This window comes from Solanum pennellii, chromosome 6, assembly GCF_001406875.1.
Source record: "Solanum pennellii chromosome 6, SPENNV200".
Lineage (NCBI taxonomy): Eukaryota > Viridiplantae > Streptophyta > Magnoliopsida > Solanales > Solanaceae > Solanum > Solanum pennellii.
The window spans coordinates 29,100,676-29,121,571 of record NC_028642.1 but is presented as its reverse complement, the minus strand read 5'-3'; the positions used below and the strand labels follow the sequence as shown (position 1 = coordinate 29,121,571).

Here is a 20,896-nt window from a genome sequence, read left to right as displayed (position 1 = left end):
GAATCTCTATCCGAATCTCCAACTTAGTATTAACTCATTCGCGAGCATCAGTCAAAACTACGTAATATGCAAATAACATACATCATAGCACCTCACCATAATTTTGCCAAGATACACCCATCACAAAGACAAATAAAATAAGGGGTTAAAGGTTAATCCTTGGTGCTACCCCATCAAACTAGGAAAGTATTATGAGTCCCCTCCCACTATTTTTGGCTCCATTGTACATGTCCATAATCAACCTACACAAATAAACCTCTAGCCTCTACAAGCACCTCCATGTAACTTTTCTAGAGACTTTTTCGCAAGTCTTTTCTAGGTCGATGAACACCATAGGTAAGTCCTTCTGATTCACCTGTCTCCTTACGACATGAATGGATTATGTAGTTGAGCACATGACCATGATAGTATATAGAGGAACTTGTTTATGTAATTATTAGCCACGCATGCAGGTCCCATATTGTGGGCCATTGGTCACACCTAATACACTATATGCTAATAATCACAGTGGCATATACCTAATAAATGAGAAATGACTAGAGAAAAAGAACTTCAATCCTCCATATTAGGAAATTATTGAACCTCAAGTAAGCTCAAAAATGAAGAAAGTTCTTCTAGTCATCAACTGTATAATTCTGGCTGTAGGAACCTGTGGTGGCCCTTTGATCATGCGCCTTTACTTCATTGAAGGAGGCAAAAGAATTTGGCTATCAAGCTGGCTACAAACTGCTGCCTGGCCAATTAATTTCATCCCTTTAGTCATTTCCTATTTCTATCGTCGTAAAAATAATAATAATAATAGCAGCAAGCTCATTCTCATGACTCCCCGAGTTTTCATGGCCACTACCGGGATCGGAGTCCTACAAGGATTTACAAACTATTTCTACGCTTATGGCGTAGCCAAATTACCTGTCTCCACTAGTGGACTTCTTTTTGCAACGCAACTTGCCTTCACTGCCTTCTTTGCTTTCCTTATAGTGAAGCTGAAGTTCACTCCTTACTCGGTGAACTCTGTGTTTTTGTTGACGATTGGTGCAGTGGTTTTGGCTCTACGCTCCGGTGGTGATCAACCGGAGGGAGAGCCAAAAAAAGAGTATGTATTAGGATTTGTGATGACCCTAGCATCTGCTGCATTGTCTGGTCTTATTTTTCCTTTGGTGGAGTTGATATATAAAAAGGCACAACAAACTATCACTTACACATTTGTTTTGGAGTTTCAAACACTCTATTGCTTTGTTGCTACTGTGCTTGCAACAATTGGAATGATCATAAACAAAGACTTTCAGGTCTCTCTCTTTCTCTTTCCTCAACTATAATATTATATATGCTCGTGTTTATCATACAACTAGGTACTCAAAAATTCATAAAACAACAAAAAAAAGAAAATATAATTTAGGTATGACTGATTTTTTAACTCACGTTAATCCAACTCATTCAACACAAATAACATTTGACCGATATTCAATCTATTTTGATCAGTTGAAATTCAGTTCAATCCAATCATTTGGTGCCACTAATATTTATTACCCTTATATATTATTAGTACACATGTTTGACTTCAATGAAATTTACAATGAATTTATGTTTCATGCACTAATATATATAAAAAAATATTTTTATAACCAAGTTACTTTAAAAGTTATTAACATCTGATAAAAATATTAATTAATTTGCTATAATATAGTCTATAGTTAGATCAAAATAACAAAATACGAAGACAATAAATCATACCGTTAAAAAATTGAAAAATACTTAATAATTTAATATAAAATAATGGCCATCAACAGATCTCAATGGTCAGCTTTTACGAATTTCCTATCACAACTACTTTTCGACGGGCATTTGTCACGAATTTTATAATTTAATATGGAATAAGCGTTAACAGTAGATTTGTTCCCCTTAATTCTTCTTCATTAGTCATAAATATGTTTTCACGTGAAGTGCCACATCACACTTTTTATTTTAAACAAAAAAAAGGAGATTGTACCGTACACATCATCAATGTTTTATACGTAGTATTTTAATATATAAATAGTGATAGTTTAAATTGGTAAAGAGAATAACGAATAATTGATGTAATATAAAAAATACTTTATTTATGATTTAACCATTGTTTCTTTAATATGATTTCGTCAATTCACTACTACAAAAGAGAATACAAAAAAAATAAATTGTACGAGTTCAAAAGAAATATGAAGGATTTATATATTTTTAAGGGTGTAAAATATACAAACATATTTTGCAGGCAATTTCAAGGGAGGCGAACACATTCGAACTAGGAGAAGACAAATATTATATTGTAATAATATGGAGTGCAATAATTCTGCAATTCTACTTCTTAGGGTCCATTGGAGTCATCTATTCTGCTTCTTCTTTGGTATCTGGCATTTTGATATCAGTTCTACTTCCTATCACTGAAGTTTTAGCAGTTTTTCTTTATGGCGAAAAATTCAATGCAGAAAAAGGAGTTTCTCTTGCCCTTTCTCTATGGGGATTTGCTTCATACTTTTATGGTGATTATAGAGGGAATAATAACACAGAAAATAGTAATCAATCACCGGCAATAGAGATGATTGATAAAACTAATTGTACCCCGTGATTATAAATAGTTTTTTATTAAATAACTATTGATATGTAATACTTTTTTATATTCTTTTCTTGCATCATCTTCTCTATTAATAAATTTGGTTTTTATAATATTCCATTTTTTCTAGTACATATTAGAGATAGTACTATAAGCTTTTTATCATGTTGGCTATTTGCATGTAGCTTACTGGTTTGTGATCATATACATATTTTTTATTTTAACATTAGTATTAATATGCCACAAACCAACAGTTTACATGTATATCGTAATACATAGATGTGGTTAAGCCACATGAGTTGTCCGTGACACACGTTACGACACTTGAATTAGATGTGTACAGAGGTGTCAAAAATGAGTTTAATTACTGGGTAATTTCTTTAATTTGTTCGAAATTTTAAGGATTAGATTCAAGATATTTTGAATTTGGTTCAATCTTAATATATTAAGCTTTTGCCCATTTTAAGATGGGAAAATTGTATTGATTCAATTAAATGTTATAACCACAACTTGATTTAATTGTAACCTGTAAAAACTATTGTCATTTCGCCTCTCTCCCTGATTTTCTCCTCGTCAGTCTCCTTTTTCGCTGGACTTTCTCTTTTCGCCTCTTCGACTTTATACAAACACAAATGTATTTGTGTTTGTATAAAGAGAGAAAAAATTATATATATACATCTTTTTTCGTTCTTCTGTCTCTCCTTTTCCAGATTCCGCTCGCCATTCTCACTTTATACAAACACAAATGCATATAAATTGTATTTGTGTTTGTATAAAACGAGAAAAAATTGTATATATAAATATAAATATATATATTTTCGTCTTATACACTTATGATTATGCAAATACAAATCTACCCAGTTTTCTTTTGTCTTTCTCTGTTTCTCGCTTTTTACAAACACAGATTATACAATTGATTCTTTTGTATATGTATACTGAGACATATTATAAAATTGTTTTTTTTGGTATATGTATAGAGAAATATGCATATTAATAGTCATAGCAAACATAAAGTTTGTTATGGAGCGCAATTGTGCATACTATAGCTACAACATACACATGATTTTTATATTTGTTATATGTGAAAGATCGATAATCCTCAATTGAGCCCAATTTAATCTTCAATTCAAATTGTTTTAAAACTTTTTTATTTGCATTGATGCAATGTATGTTTTTATATTGAAGTATGAATATTATTTATTTTATATTTTTAGGATTTATTTATCCATTTGTAACTTCTTTTTTAAAATTTTCTTGAGTTGAAATTCAAATTGTGATTATAAAACTTAAAATAACAATATATTAAAGTTATAGAGATTAAACGGGTGAAGACCCAACATGTTTTAAGCCCATTTAAGTCCAATTCATGTAATTTGAGCTCAAAGTAAATTTGAGCGGTTTAAGGTCCAACACAATTTTCATTTCAACAAATTTTAATATCTTCAATTTCAACTCACCCATTGGACACCTATAGTTGGGTGGTGTGTAGATCTATCCCTCTAACATCACTATACATCTCAGAGGTGTCAAATGGACAAGTTGAGTTGAAATTCTAGATACTAAAATGGGTTGAAATTCAGGACCCATTCAAGTTTACTTGGGGTTCAAATGATGGGCTCAAAAATGCTTAAAATGAGTCAGGTATTGACCCGCTTAATTTCAAAAATTTTAATATATTGTTATTTATTTTTAAAACCTCAATTTGCATTTCAATCAAGAAAATAAAAAAAAAGTTACAAATGAATAGATAAATCCTAAAGATATAAAATAGTATATTTCATACCTTCAATATAGGAACATACATTACAATTTACATTAATAAAAATAAAGAGTCTTAAAACGGGTTGAAGGATGTTAAATTGGGTTTAATTGAAGATTATCTTAAATGGAAAAAATTACTTAGACGTATACCTATATATTAATAAATAATTACTGATTTTAGCGATACTTCTTATTTATTTACCATTTATTACAATGCATAGCAATAGGGGTTAAATGACCGAGTTGTTTCGAGTTTTTCAAATAACAAACCAAATCAGTTGTGTAAATTTTTTAAATTTATAAACCAAACCAAATAAAATTCAGATTTTTTGGGTTTTTCAACCTCGGGTTGGTTCGGATTTTTCGAATACCAACCAAACCATTGTATCGAATTTATAAATTTATAAATCAAACCATACTAATAAACTTTGGATTTTTTCAAATTTTTTGATTTTTTCGGTAAAATTTGTATACAAACATATAATTAATTTGTGCTCCAATTTTTTTTAGTCCAACCAAAATACAATTATCTAATAATGTTATGAAACTATATTAATTTAGATAAAAAATAAAATAGGGAAAAGAGAAAAGACTTCTTATTCATCTTGAATTATATTCATGATTCATAGATCTTAACCTAACTTGGTCTTCAAGTAGGATTACTAATCATATCCTAAAAGGGCTCCACATAATTAGACATTCATTAAAATAATTTTTTTATAACACTCCCCCTGAATGTCGGTGGATTATGTGCCTCATTAAAATTTTACTAGATAAAACCCAGTGGAAAAAAATCTAGTGAAGGAAAAAGAGTACACTGTACACATATCTAATAATACGTATTATGGATGCCTCATTAAAAACCTTACAAGAAAAATCCAATGGGACAAAACCTTGTGAGGAAAAAAGAGTACATCACGTATTAACTCTCCATTATGATAACATCAATTCGGAGACTTGTATCTTTGTTTTCTAAGCTTGTGCACCGTCTTCTTAAAAGTTGTAGTTGGTAGAGACTTGGTGAATAGATCAAGTATAGTATTACTTGAACAAACTTGTTGCATGTTGATATCACCATTCTTGGGAGCTCATGATTGTACAAAAACTTTAACGAAATACGTTTCCTTCTTCAACTTCTTTAAGTAAATAATCTATTGTCTTTTGAAAACTATTCAAGAGTTTCAATTCAAGTCATCAACATGTATAACAATATAAAAGATTATCGATTGTTTGAATCTATATATGAGGATTATAGACAAGTTTTTCAAAAACTTCTATGTATTTTAGATATTGAACCCATTGGATATTTTCATATCAATTTGTCAATTGACAACATTCAATATTAGATGTATGACATCTTGTAGTGTCTGGATTGCAAATCAAATAAGCTTTACACTTACCAAGATGCATCATTCCACTTTTCACTTGATAATTATTTCTATACCAACATGCTTTAATAGATGTAGAATTCATATCCTCATAACATTTTGCAATATTGCGCACTATTGTATTAAAGATATCGTCAACGATATATCATTTTGTATCGATTCTCAATACGACATAACTTATTGAGATCTCATCACTTCATTATTTTTAGGTAGCTACCCTTCTCATGAAATTTCAAAAAGTGTTATGTCGTAAACTCTCCAAGAGCACATTGTCTCCTTATTATGATCTCCTTCCCATTTTTCAAGGATTATTTTATTTAGAGTTGATTAGTCTATCATGTTTCATGCATGTCGTAGACTCTATCCTTAAGGACATTTAATAGGAGTATTTACAACTCTTGTGTAGCTTCTATTCTCCCCCTTATGTTAGACAAACTTCAATCTTTTGGAGAATCTATCTTTGTGCATCATTGTATATTCATCGATTATATACTACACATCAAAATAATCAAATGAAAAATATTTGATCCCTGATCATATATCAATTGAAATAAAATTTGATCATAATTTATTGGTCTGATGCGTACAACTACATTGTATTTCAAATTGTGAAACTTTGTTCTCATAATCAATGATTGACTATTTATTTGACAAATTTAATGTCACATCAACTTGAATATTTATCAAATTATCAAGATGAATTATTTTGATTTCATATTTTGAAAGTTGTGCTTTAACTTAATTATCTTGCACAAATAATTATGCTATGTCTAACGACAAGTTGACAACAAACGCACATGTGATTATCTTATACATGCATCGCTTTATCGTATCACATGATAGGTGAACATACCCATATTCACCTTTAATATTTATCAGAATTTAGGAATTTAGTCTCAACTTTAGTTGATCCAATCAACTTATCACGAGAACAAGCAACAAAAAGAATTCTTGAAGAATCTTCTAATTCTTCAATGTATGTCTATTACTCAGTATGCACATCTTTGGGATGATCAAATTATTCATGTCGACTAATACAATTATTAGTACTCGTAAACTCAAGTTTACTATGTCATGTGCCTTTTTTTTTTTTGCTTTAGTAAATTCTCAATTTATTACTATTATATGAGAAAATTTTAACTTTAATACTCTGAGAGTAAATTTCAGAATTATTTTTTTCTCAATTACTCTACCTCTTCTAATGGTAAGTCGTGATCCCATCACTAAATGGACTAATCTGATTATCAGAAAATTGTGTTTGTAATCATATTATTTATGTCAATACTTTTGCAAACATCAAGTTGCAAGATGGCAATAATCACCCATATAGAAGGATCATCTATTAGGATCATAAGTATCCAAATAACCCATTAGATGGGTGCATATGTCCACAAATATCCTTATGTGTACGTTCCAAGAACGCAGGAGATTTAATCTCAATTTCATTAATGATGATCTCACAATTAACTTGCCTTGATAACAAACAGTACAAGTAAATTCACCATTGAAAAGAATTTTTAAGTTCTTTAATGGATGTCAATTCAAATCATTTGTAATTCACCTCATCATTATAGACTCATGATGTCCCAGGCAATCATGCAAAAGTAAGACAATATTGGAATTAGTATTAGAATATGCCTCAATTGCACTAATTATTATCCAATAAAAGTCAAAAGATAAAGTATGTAACTTTTCTTTAGCATATGTCTGCCCAGAGACAATCTTGGTGATACCACATCTACAATCAAAGGTTCCGTTCTTTTCCACGCGTAGCATGATGCTTATACCTCATTCACTATATAGAATGGATCTATATCTTTAATATTCATCAAAAGTTCTCATTCTTCATGAATGGTACACAAACATGTGAGCATATCAAATTATGATAGTTTTAGTACCTCACTCTATCACACCCCTTTTTCGCTCAGCGGCGTAAGGGTTTTTCCAATTTAAATGACGTTATTAATTAGGGGATTATTTTAAGTATTTTTTTCAGAGTCGCCACTTGAAATTGAGTTACGGTGTTCCAAGTCACCTTTTTTGTTTAATCCCTAATCAAAAGGAAATGACTCTTTCTTTGGTCTGCGAACCAGTTCGGGTAAGGAATTCTATTGACCGAGGGGAAGGTATTAGGCATCCCTCGAGTCCCATGGTTCTAGCACGGTCACTTTATGGACTTTTATGACTTAAACTAATTTTTTGAATATTCTATTGTTAAAACAAATGAATTTACCCTCATTCTTTAATTTATTTAAATATATTAAAACTACCTTATTTTGTTAATCTATGCACTTTAATTAAAAATATATATACGCATATAAATTAAATCAAACAAAGCAGAATAAAATAAAATATTCTTTATTTTACTTTTTCTTTTGTTATTATTATTATTTATATTTTATTCTATTTTTTACGTTTCTTTTTTTTTCTCTTTTTACCTTCTCATCTTGTACTATTATTATTATTTAATTGTTATCATTATTATTTTTTATACTTTCAAGGTTTTTTTTTTTATTATTATTCAACTTAATTTTTTTTTGTTTGGACAAAGAACCTATCAAAAAAAAAATTCTTTCCTCTTCAATTGAATGTTTTTTTTAATATTATTTTTATACTTCTTTTTCTATTTTTTTTTTCTGTTTTCTCTTTTTCCCCTTTTTATTATATTATTTCTCACATTTTATTTTTTAACTTTTCCTTTTTCCTTTTATTATTATTTATTATATTTTTTTTTCTTCTTCCATTTTTATTCGATTTATATTTACTTCACTAACATTAAACCAAAATTCTACTAACTAAAATTAATATATTTACATAATTGCTAGACATGTTATCATTATAAACTAAATATTAAAAATTAAAATGACTTGGACAATACTTTTACTTAAATATAAAATAAACTATGGAAATAAATCATAACCAAAATAAGTAAAAAGATGGTCCATGTCCGAAATTCAAAGACATCAAGACGTGAACGAGAGAATCCAGCACGAGCTAGAAATAATAGCTCACCCTGAACTCTGATGTGCTAGAGACTGACCAGAGCTGAGGGCGAGTCGAAGTCGATGGTACACTTGTTGCACTCCACAAAAGAACAAAGAAGAAAATACAAGTAGGGGTCAGTACAAGGAATACGTACTGAGTAGGTATCATCGGCCAACTCAAAATAGAAACCAATATACATTGAATAATAATATAAAATCAACTACAATACTTAACAGGTGGCAAACAACAAACACATGAACCATTGACAACAACACCATAATAGGTACACCATCAATCACAACATCAAGCACACCTATGAGGATTCATGCCTCCACACCATACTCATTTGGAAAAATAGGTTCTTTGAGATTGAGTATATTAAGTTAATTCAAGATTCCTTTTCTTTAATGTTATTGTGTCGAAACGTGACACTTCGATCACATATATCGTGTCGGAACGTGACACTCCGATCCCATAATACCGTGTCTGAACGTGACACTCCAATCCAATAATACCGTGTCAGAATGTGATACTCCGATTCAATTATCTCATTATTTTATTTCATCAAGCCTTCTTTATTCAAGGCGTCATTTTAATAGAGAGGTTTCAAGATTAGAAATTCAACAGTCTCATAATTTTAGGCTAACCACAAACCACACAGTCAAAACATACAACCACACAATCAAGTACATAGGAGACTTTACAATATCACTCAATACATATCAATCGCTATTTAGAGTTTATCTATCATATAGAAATAAATCATAACCTACCTCCACCGAAGAACCGAAGTCAAGCAAGCTACTTCTCCAATACTTTTTCTTTCCTCAATGTCTCCGAACCTTTCCAATCTATAAAGTATATATGCATAATTTATAAGTTATCGAATCTATAAACACTCATATTATTTTATATCCAGCCTAAACCCAACAACTCACCTAATCTATAATCACTTTTTCTAACGTTCAAACCTTAAGATAAGCCTTAGTTCCTCTAATTAGCATAACTTTAATAGAATTTAAATAACACAATATACCTATATTTAATTACCTATCTTAATATATTAAAATATAATTTATAATGTGAGAACAAAATATTAACATATAAAAATGCAAGCCACTGGTTAGAAAACCAATGACAGACGAACTAACAACAATCCCATCATATTAATAACAAATTAGTAACCATATAGTAACCGTTCAGTTACATACATATATAATAATATATATAATTAACCCTCATTCCTTTTACTTCCTAACTCTCCACTATTCTTTGTCCACAATAAATAAATAAATAAGTAATTATACATTAACCACGACTATAGACAACCCAATTACATTTACACTATTCATATACAGAAAACGTACCCGCAAAAAAAGAAATATACACAATGCTCTGTTGATGTCGCCGTTTCCTTGTCTCAAACCCTTACTCTTTCCATAGTTTATTTACTACCCTAATTCTTATATAACCAATTATAAAAAGTAGTAAAAGTGACCCATTATTTATTTTAATATTATTTTTTTAACCACCAACTAAATAAATTAGTAAAACTACCCCATTAATTTCATAGTTATAATTATGAATAGTCCAAAACAACCTTTTAAAATCTATCAAAAAAAATATTTATGAAATAAAAAGCTCTAGTACTCAAAACGACCAAAAGAGTCGTTACAATAGATACCAATTTACCCATCGTTCGTCCTCGAACGATCAAAAAAAAAGGCGAGGGCGAGAGAGTACCTGAATCTGTAAAAAGATGTGGATATCTTTCTTGCATATCAACCTCACTCTCCCAAGTGGACTCTTCAACTGGCCGATTCTTCCACTGAACCTTGATAGATACAATCTCCTTTGATCTCAACTTGCGGACCTCCCTATCTAGAATAGCAACAGGCTCCTCTTCATAAGAAAAATTCTCATCAAGAAGATCTGAATCCCAACGAATAATGTAGTTTTCATTACCATGGTATTTTTTCAGCATAGACACATGAAATACCGGGTGCAATCCTGACAGTCCTGGGCAAGGCTAATTCATAGGCCACCTCCCCCACGCGCTTAAGTACTTCAAATGGTCCAATATACCTCGGACTTAGCTTACCTCTCTTACCAAATCGCATCACACCTTTCATGGGTGAAACCTTCAGCAAGACTTGTTCAACCTCCATAAAATCCAAGTCTCTAACCTTTCGATCTGCATATTCCTTCTTCCTACTCTGAGCTGCTAAAAGCTTTTTTTGAATAAATTTCACTTTCTCTAATGATTCCCTCCAAGGTCTAACCTCAAATGCATCAAACCAACCAATGGGGGACCTACATCTCCTCCCATACAATGCCTCAAATGGGGACATATAAATACTCGAATGATAGCTATTGTTGTACGAAAACTCTACTAAGGGTAAGCATTTATCCCTATGACCACCAAAATCTATCACACGCACGAAGCATATCCTCCAGCACTTGAATTGTTCTCTCTGACTGCCCATCGGTCTGAGGGTGAAATGCAGTACTAAGATCCAGTCTAGTACCTAATTTAGTATGTAATGTCCTCCAAAACTTAGAAGTAAATTGCGTACCTCTATCTGATATTATAGAAAGTGGAACTCCATGCAATCGAACAATCTCAGAGACATAGATTTTGGCTAACTTCTCGGCATTGTAAGTCATCTTAACCGGAATGAAGTGAGCAGACTTAGTTAACCTGTCAACAATTACCCAAATAGAATCAAACTTACCCAATGTCTTTGGAAGACCAACTACGAAATTCATTGCAATTCTTTCCCACTTCCATTCAGGAATGGGCATTCTTTGAAGTGTCCCTCCAGGCCTCTGGTGTTCATACTTTACCTGCTGACAATTCGAGCATTGGGAAACAAAATCAACAATGTTACGCTTCATTCTACTCCACCAAAAATGTTGCTTTAGATCACGATACATCTTGGTTGCACCAGGATGTATAGAATACCTTGAACTATGAGCCTCTGTAAGAATAGTGTGAATCAAATCATCCTCACGGGGCACACATACCCTTTCCTTAATCCTCAAGATGCCTTCTTCATCAATTGCTGCCTCTTTAGCCTCTCCTCGCAATACCGTATCTCGAGTTCGGCCCAGCTTCTCATCAGCAAACTGATTTCCCTTAATCTTCTCAAGAAAAGAAGATCTTGCCTCCACACAGGCCAAAAATCCTCCTTTCTCTAGTACTTCCAGCCTCATAAATTCATTAGCCAGAGTCTGAACCTCTCTAGCCAATGGGCGTCTAGAAACCTGTAAGTGGGCTAAACTACCCATGCTCTCTGCTTTTCTACTTAAAGCATCTGCCACAACATTAGCTTTTCCTGGGTGATACAAAATAGTAATATCATAGTCTTTCAACAGTTCTATCCACCTCCTCTGCCTCAAATTCAAATCTTTCTGAGTAAAGACATACTGTAAACTACGATGATCTGTATAAACCTCACACTTGACCCCATATAGATAATGTCTCCATTGCTTTAATGCAAATACAACTGCAGCCAACTACAAATCATGGGTCGGATAGTTACGTTCATGCATTTTCAATTGCCTCGAAGCATAAGCAATTACATTCCTCTCCTGCATTAGCACTGCACCCAAACCAGAATAAGATGCATCACAATAAACAATAAAATTCTTACCTTCCACTGGTAAGGTAAGAATCGGTCAGTAGTCAACAAAGTCTTGAGTTTCTGGAAGCTTTCTTCACCTTCATTCGACCATACAAATGGAACACTCTGCTTAGTCAAATTTGTCAGCTGGGAAGCAATAGAAGAAAATACCTTGACGAATCGACGGTAGTAGCTAGCTAAACCAACAAAGCTCCTTACCTCTGCAACATTAGTAGGTCTTACCCAACTCTTCACTGCTTCAATCTTAGAAGGATCCACCATCACTCCATCCTTAGAAACCACGTGCCCCAAGAATGACACATAATCGAGCCAAAACTCACACTTGGAGAATTTGGCATAAAGCCTTTTCTCCCTTAACAACTCCAATACAATTCTCAAATGCTCCTCATGTTCTTTCCTACTCTTTGAGTATATCAGTATATCATCAATGAATACAATAACATAGAGGTCCAGATATGGCTTAAAAATCCCGTTCATCAGGCTCATGAAAGCAGCAGGGGCATTCGTAAGCCCAAAAGACATTACTAAGAATTCATAATGCCCATACCTGGTTCGAAAAGCAGTCTTTGGCGCATCTGTTGCCCGTATTTTCAATTGATGATAACCAGATCTCAAATCAATATTAGATAAGACACAAGCACCTTGTAACTGATCGAACAAATCATCAATGCGAGGAATGGGATACTTGTTCTTAATAGTTACCTTATTCAGCTGCCTGTAGTCTATGCACATCCGAAAACTTCCATCTTTCTTCTTCACAAATAAAACAGGAGCACCCCAAGGGGATGTACTTGGTCTAATAAACCTATACCTAACAACTCCTGAAGTTGGGCCTTTAACTCCCTTAACTCAGCTGGAGCCATTCTATAAGGGGGGATGGAAATGGGGCGAGTACCCGGCTCCTGATCAATACAAAAATCAATATCCCTATCCGGTGGCATACCAGGAAGGTCTGCAGGAAACACATCCAGAAACTCACAGACTATCGAAACAGACTCAATCGAAGGTACTTTGGAAGTATCATCCCTGAGATGTGCCAAGAAGGCTAAACAACCTTTACTAACCATCCTCTTAGCGCGAAGAAAAGAGATAATACGGACTGGGGTGGAAATGTAGTCACCCTCCCACACTAGCGGATCTGTCCCAGGCTTGGCCAATGTCACAGTTTTAGCATTACAATCTAAGATTGCAAAATTTGGGGAAAGCCAAGTCATACCCAGAATTACATCAAAATCAACCATTTCTAGGATAATCAAATCTACATAGGTATTGCTCCCTACAAAAGTCACAAGGCAAGACCTATACACTTTCTCAACTATCACAGACTCACCCACAGGAGTAGAGACACTAATAGGCATGTCAAGCAAATCGCAATATAAATCAAGACCAGTAGCAAATGAGGAAGATACATATGAAAATGTGGATCCAGGATCAAACAATACAGAAGCCATGCAATCACAGACCAAAAGAGTACCTATGATAACAACATCAGATGTCTCTGCTTCAGACCTCCCGGGGAAAGCATAATAATGGGCTCTATCACCTGTCTGTTTATTGCCCCTACCAAGCTGCGCTGCAGTAGTTCCAACTTGCCCGCTACCCCGACTGAACTGGTGACCACCATTACCTTGGCCACCACGTCCTCCAGAATGGCGGCCTCTACCATGACCACCTCTACCTCTAACTACTGGGGGTCTGTAACTCTATTTTGGACAATATTTCCTAATATGTCCAGCCTCTCCACATCCATAGCAATTCCTGGAGTCAAGTATAGGTCTCTGTGAAAATGACGAAGTCTGGGGATAACCTCCAAACTCAGAAAAAGGCTGACTGGTCTGCGATGGACCCCCAGCTGAAGCCTACAGTGAAGACTGAATAGGACGGGCTGGGTAACCTCCTGAACTCTGCCCTCTGGAGTAAGAACCACTAAACTCACCTCCCTTACGGAACTTCTTAAATGTCGACGCCATGGTGAAGTCGTCTGGCTTCACCCCCTCTTTCTTTATCACAAAATCAACCACTTCCTGAAAGGATTTTGCTGTAGGAGCTACCTGTAAGGCTGGGATCTGCAAATCTGACCTCAATCCTTTCACAAAGCGGCGAATCCGCCCTTGTGGACTGAAGCAAAGCTGAGTGGCATACCTGGATAGTGCACGAAATTTGGCCTCATAAGCAGCAACAGACATTCTTCCTTGCTCTAGGCTCAGGAACTCATCTCTCCTCCTATCCCTCAAAGTCCGGGGTATATACTTCTCCATAAATAAGCTAGAAAATGATGCCCAAGTCATAGGTGGTGCCTGTGCTGGTTGACACTGATAGGTCACAAACTCAACACCGAATCGTTCTACTATGTCCATTTTTTTTTTCTGTTTTCTCTTTTCCCCTTTTTTATTATATTCTTTCTCACATTTCGTTTTTTAACTTTTCGTTTTTCATTTTATTATTATTATTATTATTTTTTTCTTCTTCCATTTTTATTCGACTTTTTTTACGTTACTAACATTAAACCAAAATTCTACTAACTAAAATTAATATATTTACATAATTGCTAGACATGTTATCTGTCACGACCCAAAACGAGTCGTGAGTGGCACCGACACTTAACCTACTAGGTGAGCGAACCAACAAATCTAAACCCCTACATTTACCAATAGTTCAACTATGAATAACAAAAATAATGCGAAAGATCAAAAACTTATTAATGTAACCAATTAAATAAGCTTCTAAAGTTTAACACTTATTATCCCCAAAATCTGGAAGTCATCACATCAAGAACATATATACTCAAATTACCAAGTCTAAGAGTATTTAAGAAACCAAAATAAGTAAAATTATGGTCCATGTCCGAAATTCAAAGACATCAAGACCTGAACGAGAGAATCTAGCACGAGCTAGAAATAATAGCTCACCCTAAACTCTGATGTGCTAGAGACTGACCAGAGCTGAGGGCGAGTCGAAGTCGATGGTACACTTGTTGCACTCCACCAAAGAACAAAGAAGAAAATACAAGTAGGGGTCAGTACAAGAAATACGCACTAAGTAGGTATCTTCGGCCAACTCAAAATAGAAACCAATATACATTGAATAATAATATAAAATCAACTACAATACTTAACAGGTGGCAAGCAACAAACACATGAACCATTAACAACAACACCATAATAGGTACACCATCAATCACAACATCAAGCACACCTATGAGGACTCATGCCTCCACACCATACTCATTTGGGAAATAGGTTCTTTGAGTTTGAGTATATTAAGTTAATTCAAGATTCCTTTCCTTTAATGTTATCGTGTCGGAACGTGACACTCCGATCCCATATACCGTGTCGGAACGTGACACTCCGATCCCATAATACCGTGTCGGAACGTGACACTCCGATCCAATTATCTCATTATTTTATTTCATCAAGCCTTCTTTATTCAAGGCGTCATTTTAATAGAGAGGTTTCAAGATTAGAATACAACAGTCTCATAATTTTAGGCCAACCACAAACCACACAGTCAAAACATACAACCACACAATCAAGTACATAGGAGACTTTACAATATCACTCAATACATATCAATCGCTATTTAGAGTTTATCTATCACATAGAAATAAATCATAACCTACCTCCACCGAAGAACCGAAATCAAGCAAGCTTCTTCTCCAATACTTTTCCTTTCTTCAATGTCTCCGAACCTTTCCAATATATAAAGTATATATGCATAATTTATAAGTTATCGAATCTATAAACACTCATATTATTTTATATCCAGCCTAAACCCAACAACTCACCTAATCTATAGTCACTTTTTCTAACGTTCAAACCTAAAGACAAGCCTTAATTCCTCTAATTAGCATAACTTTAATAGAATTTAAATAACACAATATACCTATATTTAATTACCTATCTTAATATATTAAAATATAATTTATAATGTGAGAACAAAATATTAACATATAAAAATGCAAGCCACTGGTTAAAAAACCAATGACAGACGAACTAACGACAATCCCACCATATTAATAACAAATTAGTAACCATATAGTCACCGTTCAGTTACATACATATATAATAATATATATAATTAACCCTCATTCCTTTTACTTCCTAACTCTCCACTATTCTTTGTCCACAATAAATAAATAAATAAGTAATCATACATTAACCACGACTATAGACAACCCAATAACATGTACACTATTCATATACAGAAAACCCACCCGCAAAAAAGAAATATACACGATGCTCTGTTGATGTCGCCATTGCCTTGTCTCAAACCCTTACTCTTTCCATAGTTTATTTACTACCCTAATTCTTATATAACCAATTATAAAAAGTAGTAAAAGTGACCCACTATTTATTTTAATATTATTTTCTTAACCACTAACTAAATAAATTAGTAAAACTACCCCATTAATTTCATAGTTATAATTATGAATAGTCCAAAACACCCATTTAAAATCTATCGAAAAAAGTATTTATGAAATAAAAAGCTCTAGTACTCAAAACGACCAAAAGAGTAGTTACATTATCATTATAAACTAAATATTAAAAATTAAAATGACTTGGACAATACTTTTACTTAAATATAAAATAAACTATGGGTTATTTAAATATAAAATAAATCACGATTTGTTATAATAATTTCACACTAAATATAACTATACAAAGGATCTAAACATAAAGTTGATATGAACATTTGAACATACTTCATATAATAACATCAATAAATATTAATGGTTTAAACACATGCGAAATTTAACAACTTCAATATATATTGCAATCCATTTTCGCATTATCATGACATAAAACTAATACAAATTAAAATTAAGTATTACCTCTTGTGGAAATTATTTCACGAAAAGAAAGAATTTAGGAACCACGAACTTGAAACCTCGAGCTACACTATTTTTTAGTTTTTTTTTGTGCGTGTGTTCTTCAGAAAAAAATGAAAAGTTTTCTTTGTTGTTTCTTCTTTTTTTTTCTTTTTTCTCCTTTTGTTTGTAGATCTTTTTTTCTTCCTCTTTTCCCCTTTTTTTTTGAACTTTTTGTTTGATGATTCTTTTTTCGTTCCTCCTTGTTCTCTTTTTTTTTTCTTCTCCCTTTTTTCTGATTCTTTTTTTTCGTTCCCCTTCTTCTCCTTTCCCCTCCCCTTATTAATGTGTATATCTTTATGTATATGTGTATACATGTGTATGAAAGAGTTGGATTAGTGGAGTGGGGTGTGGGGTTGAGTGGAGAGAAATGGTGAAGTGGGGGTGGGATAATGGGTAGGTTAACTTCTTTTAATTATTTTTTTGTTATAAAATAATAATAATATTAATTAAGAAAAATTAAATAGCTAGATAAACAAAATATAAAAAGTTAAAATCACTAATTTATTAAAACTTTGAATGAATAAATAAAAATATACCTTAAAGTGTTATTCTATTTTTTTTTTGTTTTCATATCTTTTGAAAATAAACTTAACAAAATAAGATAAAACTCAAAATATTTATAAAAAATATTTAAGCTCTAAAAGGGTATAAAACTTAAATTCGATTACGTGTCTACAGTTTGCCCCTCTTTGACTGTAAACACGAAGAGTTTTCAGACAAAGAAGTAGACAAAATGACAAGTTTTGACCGAACTCTTATTTGAAAGACCAAAATTTATGCAACCGAGTCCTTGTTTTGGACAGCCTACATATCCCAGGTTATAAGGGAATCAGGTCACGTGTAGTTCAGGAAGATGAGGTGATGAGTTGGAGCTAAGTGAGGTTTCATCGAGGCTCTAGATCGCGACTCTTATCATTACATACAAATATAAAATTGAAAGCTAATAGTGAAAAGAAAAACAAATTTACAAACTTCTATCCATGCAGCTTTTATTGAATCTTCACTTGAATTTTGACTTTAAGATATCACCTTGATTATTGGGTGAATATCTTAACCTAGAATTGGAATGGAGGCGGAACTTTTGACATTCTTTAAAATGACAATTTGAAAAATGCTCTTGAATAGCTGCGTGTTTTCTTGATCAAAAGTTGACTTGTAAAAGATGTGAGAAAGTCAAGCTGCTACATACATTGAAGAAGCTAATTCTAATCATCATGGAATTGATCATTCTAAAAAAAAATTGAATCTTTGTTCTTGAATTTCAAATTCATGTCTCGCTTGAGGAAACCTGAAAACCAACAACAACAAAAATAAATTTTTGCCTAAGTTTTCACTAGAAAAATTTTGTGAGTTATTAGCAAATATAAATATAAAACATAAACTCCGACTAGGAAGTGTTTATTTTAGGAGAAAATAAAACTAAAAATCTAGACTAGGAAGTGTTTATCCTATTAGAAAGTAATCTAATCCCATTATTTAGGAGGGTCCTGCTAGTCCCATTATCCAGGAGGGTCCTTTTAATCCCATTATCCAGGAGGGTCCTGCTAGTCTCATTATCCAGGAGGGTCCTGCTAATAAAATTTTCAACAAACTAATAATACCAATTAAAAATTGTGAATGCTATCTTTATTATTTGGCAGTTCCTTCAAGGAGAAAAATAATAATAATAATAATAATAATAATAATAATAAATAAAATAAATATTCCAACATTCAGGTAATTGCTATTTTGATATATATTAGCCAACTTTCATATAATATTCCACAAGTCTTCATAGTAGGGTTTCCATTTCGCTCGTTGTAGACTAGGTTGAACATCTAGGTTCCTCGAATTTTTAATCTTGAAACGACTTGTGTCCCTGCTTCAAAAAAGAAAATTCGTGAGTTTCAAAAGGTGGTGGTTGGTTTGTGGTTCCATCTTTCGACAAGGGTGGCTCAAACACTTGTGACACTTTGGTTGTTTCCAACGGTCAATACTTCTTATTGATTGATTGTACTTTCATGCAAATTTGCTTATTTTGGAACCCAAATTCAATGTCTTTATCTCACAACACTCATTGTTTAGCCTTCATAGAGTTAGAGAATTTCAATTCAACACTTGAAGACATATTATAACTCAGTAGCCTGATGCTTCGCCTAGTACCATTTAGAGACTTGGTAGCGAGTCTTGAAATTCCTTCCTAGTTTTTTGACAAAGACTCGACTCAAATACATACCAAAAAAAGTGACGAAAAGTATAAGAAAATTATGAACTATACGAGAATAAAAGAAAAGATTCGATGAAGACTCTTTTTTTTTAGTAAGAAGAAGAAAGAAAAACTTATTTGAGTGTGGGAGCCGAGTCTACTGATCATGCCATGCAATTTGAATTGATTTCCAGACTTGGCTATCCAATCTATTCATCAACCATTATTGATCATTCAATCTTGATGTGGAATCCTGGCACTTAATAAAGTCATATACACTTTGTGATAATCACGAAGGTCTTTGCCGCTAAAACTCTATCATGTTAATTGCTCCAACTCACGTCCGCCTTATGGTGCAAGTCAGAATTTTCACCAATAAGACTCTCTTATATTCAACTCCTTTTTGCCTTACGGTGCCCACTTAGGGTTTTCACCAATAAGACTCTCTCATTTTTATTTCTTTCTACTCACATTTGTCTTATGGTGCCCATTCAGGTTTTTTACCTACCCTTAACCAACTTACTCTCGACATATCAAGGGTTGATGCAAAGATTTTTTTTTGATTGACTTTAGATGATGGGGTTGATTTTGAGCTTTGAGATGAGAGACCAAATGAATAAACAAACGACTTTTGCCCCAGTATACTACATTATGAATTTTTAAATTTGTATTTGGTTGAACTGAACCCAACATTAGGGCTACCTACGTATCTTGCCGAAACAAGAATGAGGTCGAACGTAGTTCAGGCCTAAAATTATTTTTTATTTTGTCTTGATTTTTTCTACAAAAGACATCTTTTGATAAATGAACCAATTCATGGTTGACAATGTTTTGACTTTAGTTGGTACCAACAATTAACATGATGCATATGAGTCTTCTTCAACTACTTTCAGACAAATTTGAGGTCAACTTTGAGTAATCACTAAAATTTCAAATGGTATCTGAAACATACTTAAGTGTTTACTTGAATTTATATTGCCTAAGTTAAGGGATAAAGTAATTCATATCTTCATGTTTCAAGTGCCCTCGCAATAAATGAAGTCCTACTTCGCACAATAGAAGTGTTTCAATCTTAGGACGTTTTATATCAAACTCACTCACACTCGGAAAGATATTCAATGTATGAGATTGAGATACCATATGCTTGGCTCTTATGTAAGTATCCATTGATGCGAGAACACACAAAATGGGATCAAATAGAACTTATTATTCGCTTGTAACGTAGGTTTGGAGAAAGGTAGGACATTCATTTGGGGTAAAATGATTATTTCCTCCTTAAAATTTGCACAACTTTCAATATTTTTTGTTTTCCTTAAATCTTTTTCCCATTCATTTTTTTTATTTTCTCTCCTTTCATTTTTTTATTATAGCTTATTTTGTCATTTTGCTTGATCTTGCACATACTTGTTCTTTTCACTTTGATATCCAACTTAGGTCTCAGCGCTGTTTATCTAATTGATAGTACACACATGGAGG

The 20,896-nt window shown here is 32.9% G+C and overlaps 1 protein-coding gene across 1 annotated transcript; it reads left to right on the top strand.

Moving 5' to 3' along the window:
- The first annotated feature begins 566 nt into the window (after positions 1-566).
- LOC107022704 (purine permease 3-like) lies at positions 567-2,699 on the top strand. The gene is made up of 2 exons (XM_015223299.2): positions 567-1,286; positions 2,246-2,699. Exons 1-2 carry the CDS (start codon positions 600-602, stop codon positions 2,597-2,599), a joined length of 1,041 nt encoding a protein of 346 aa, XP_015078785.1. The 5' UTR covers positions 567-599; the 3' UTR covers positions 2,600-2,699.
- The last annotated feature ends 18,197 nt before the right edge of the window (positions 2,700-20,896 follow it).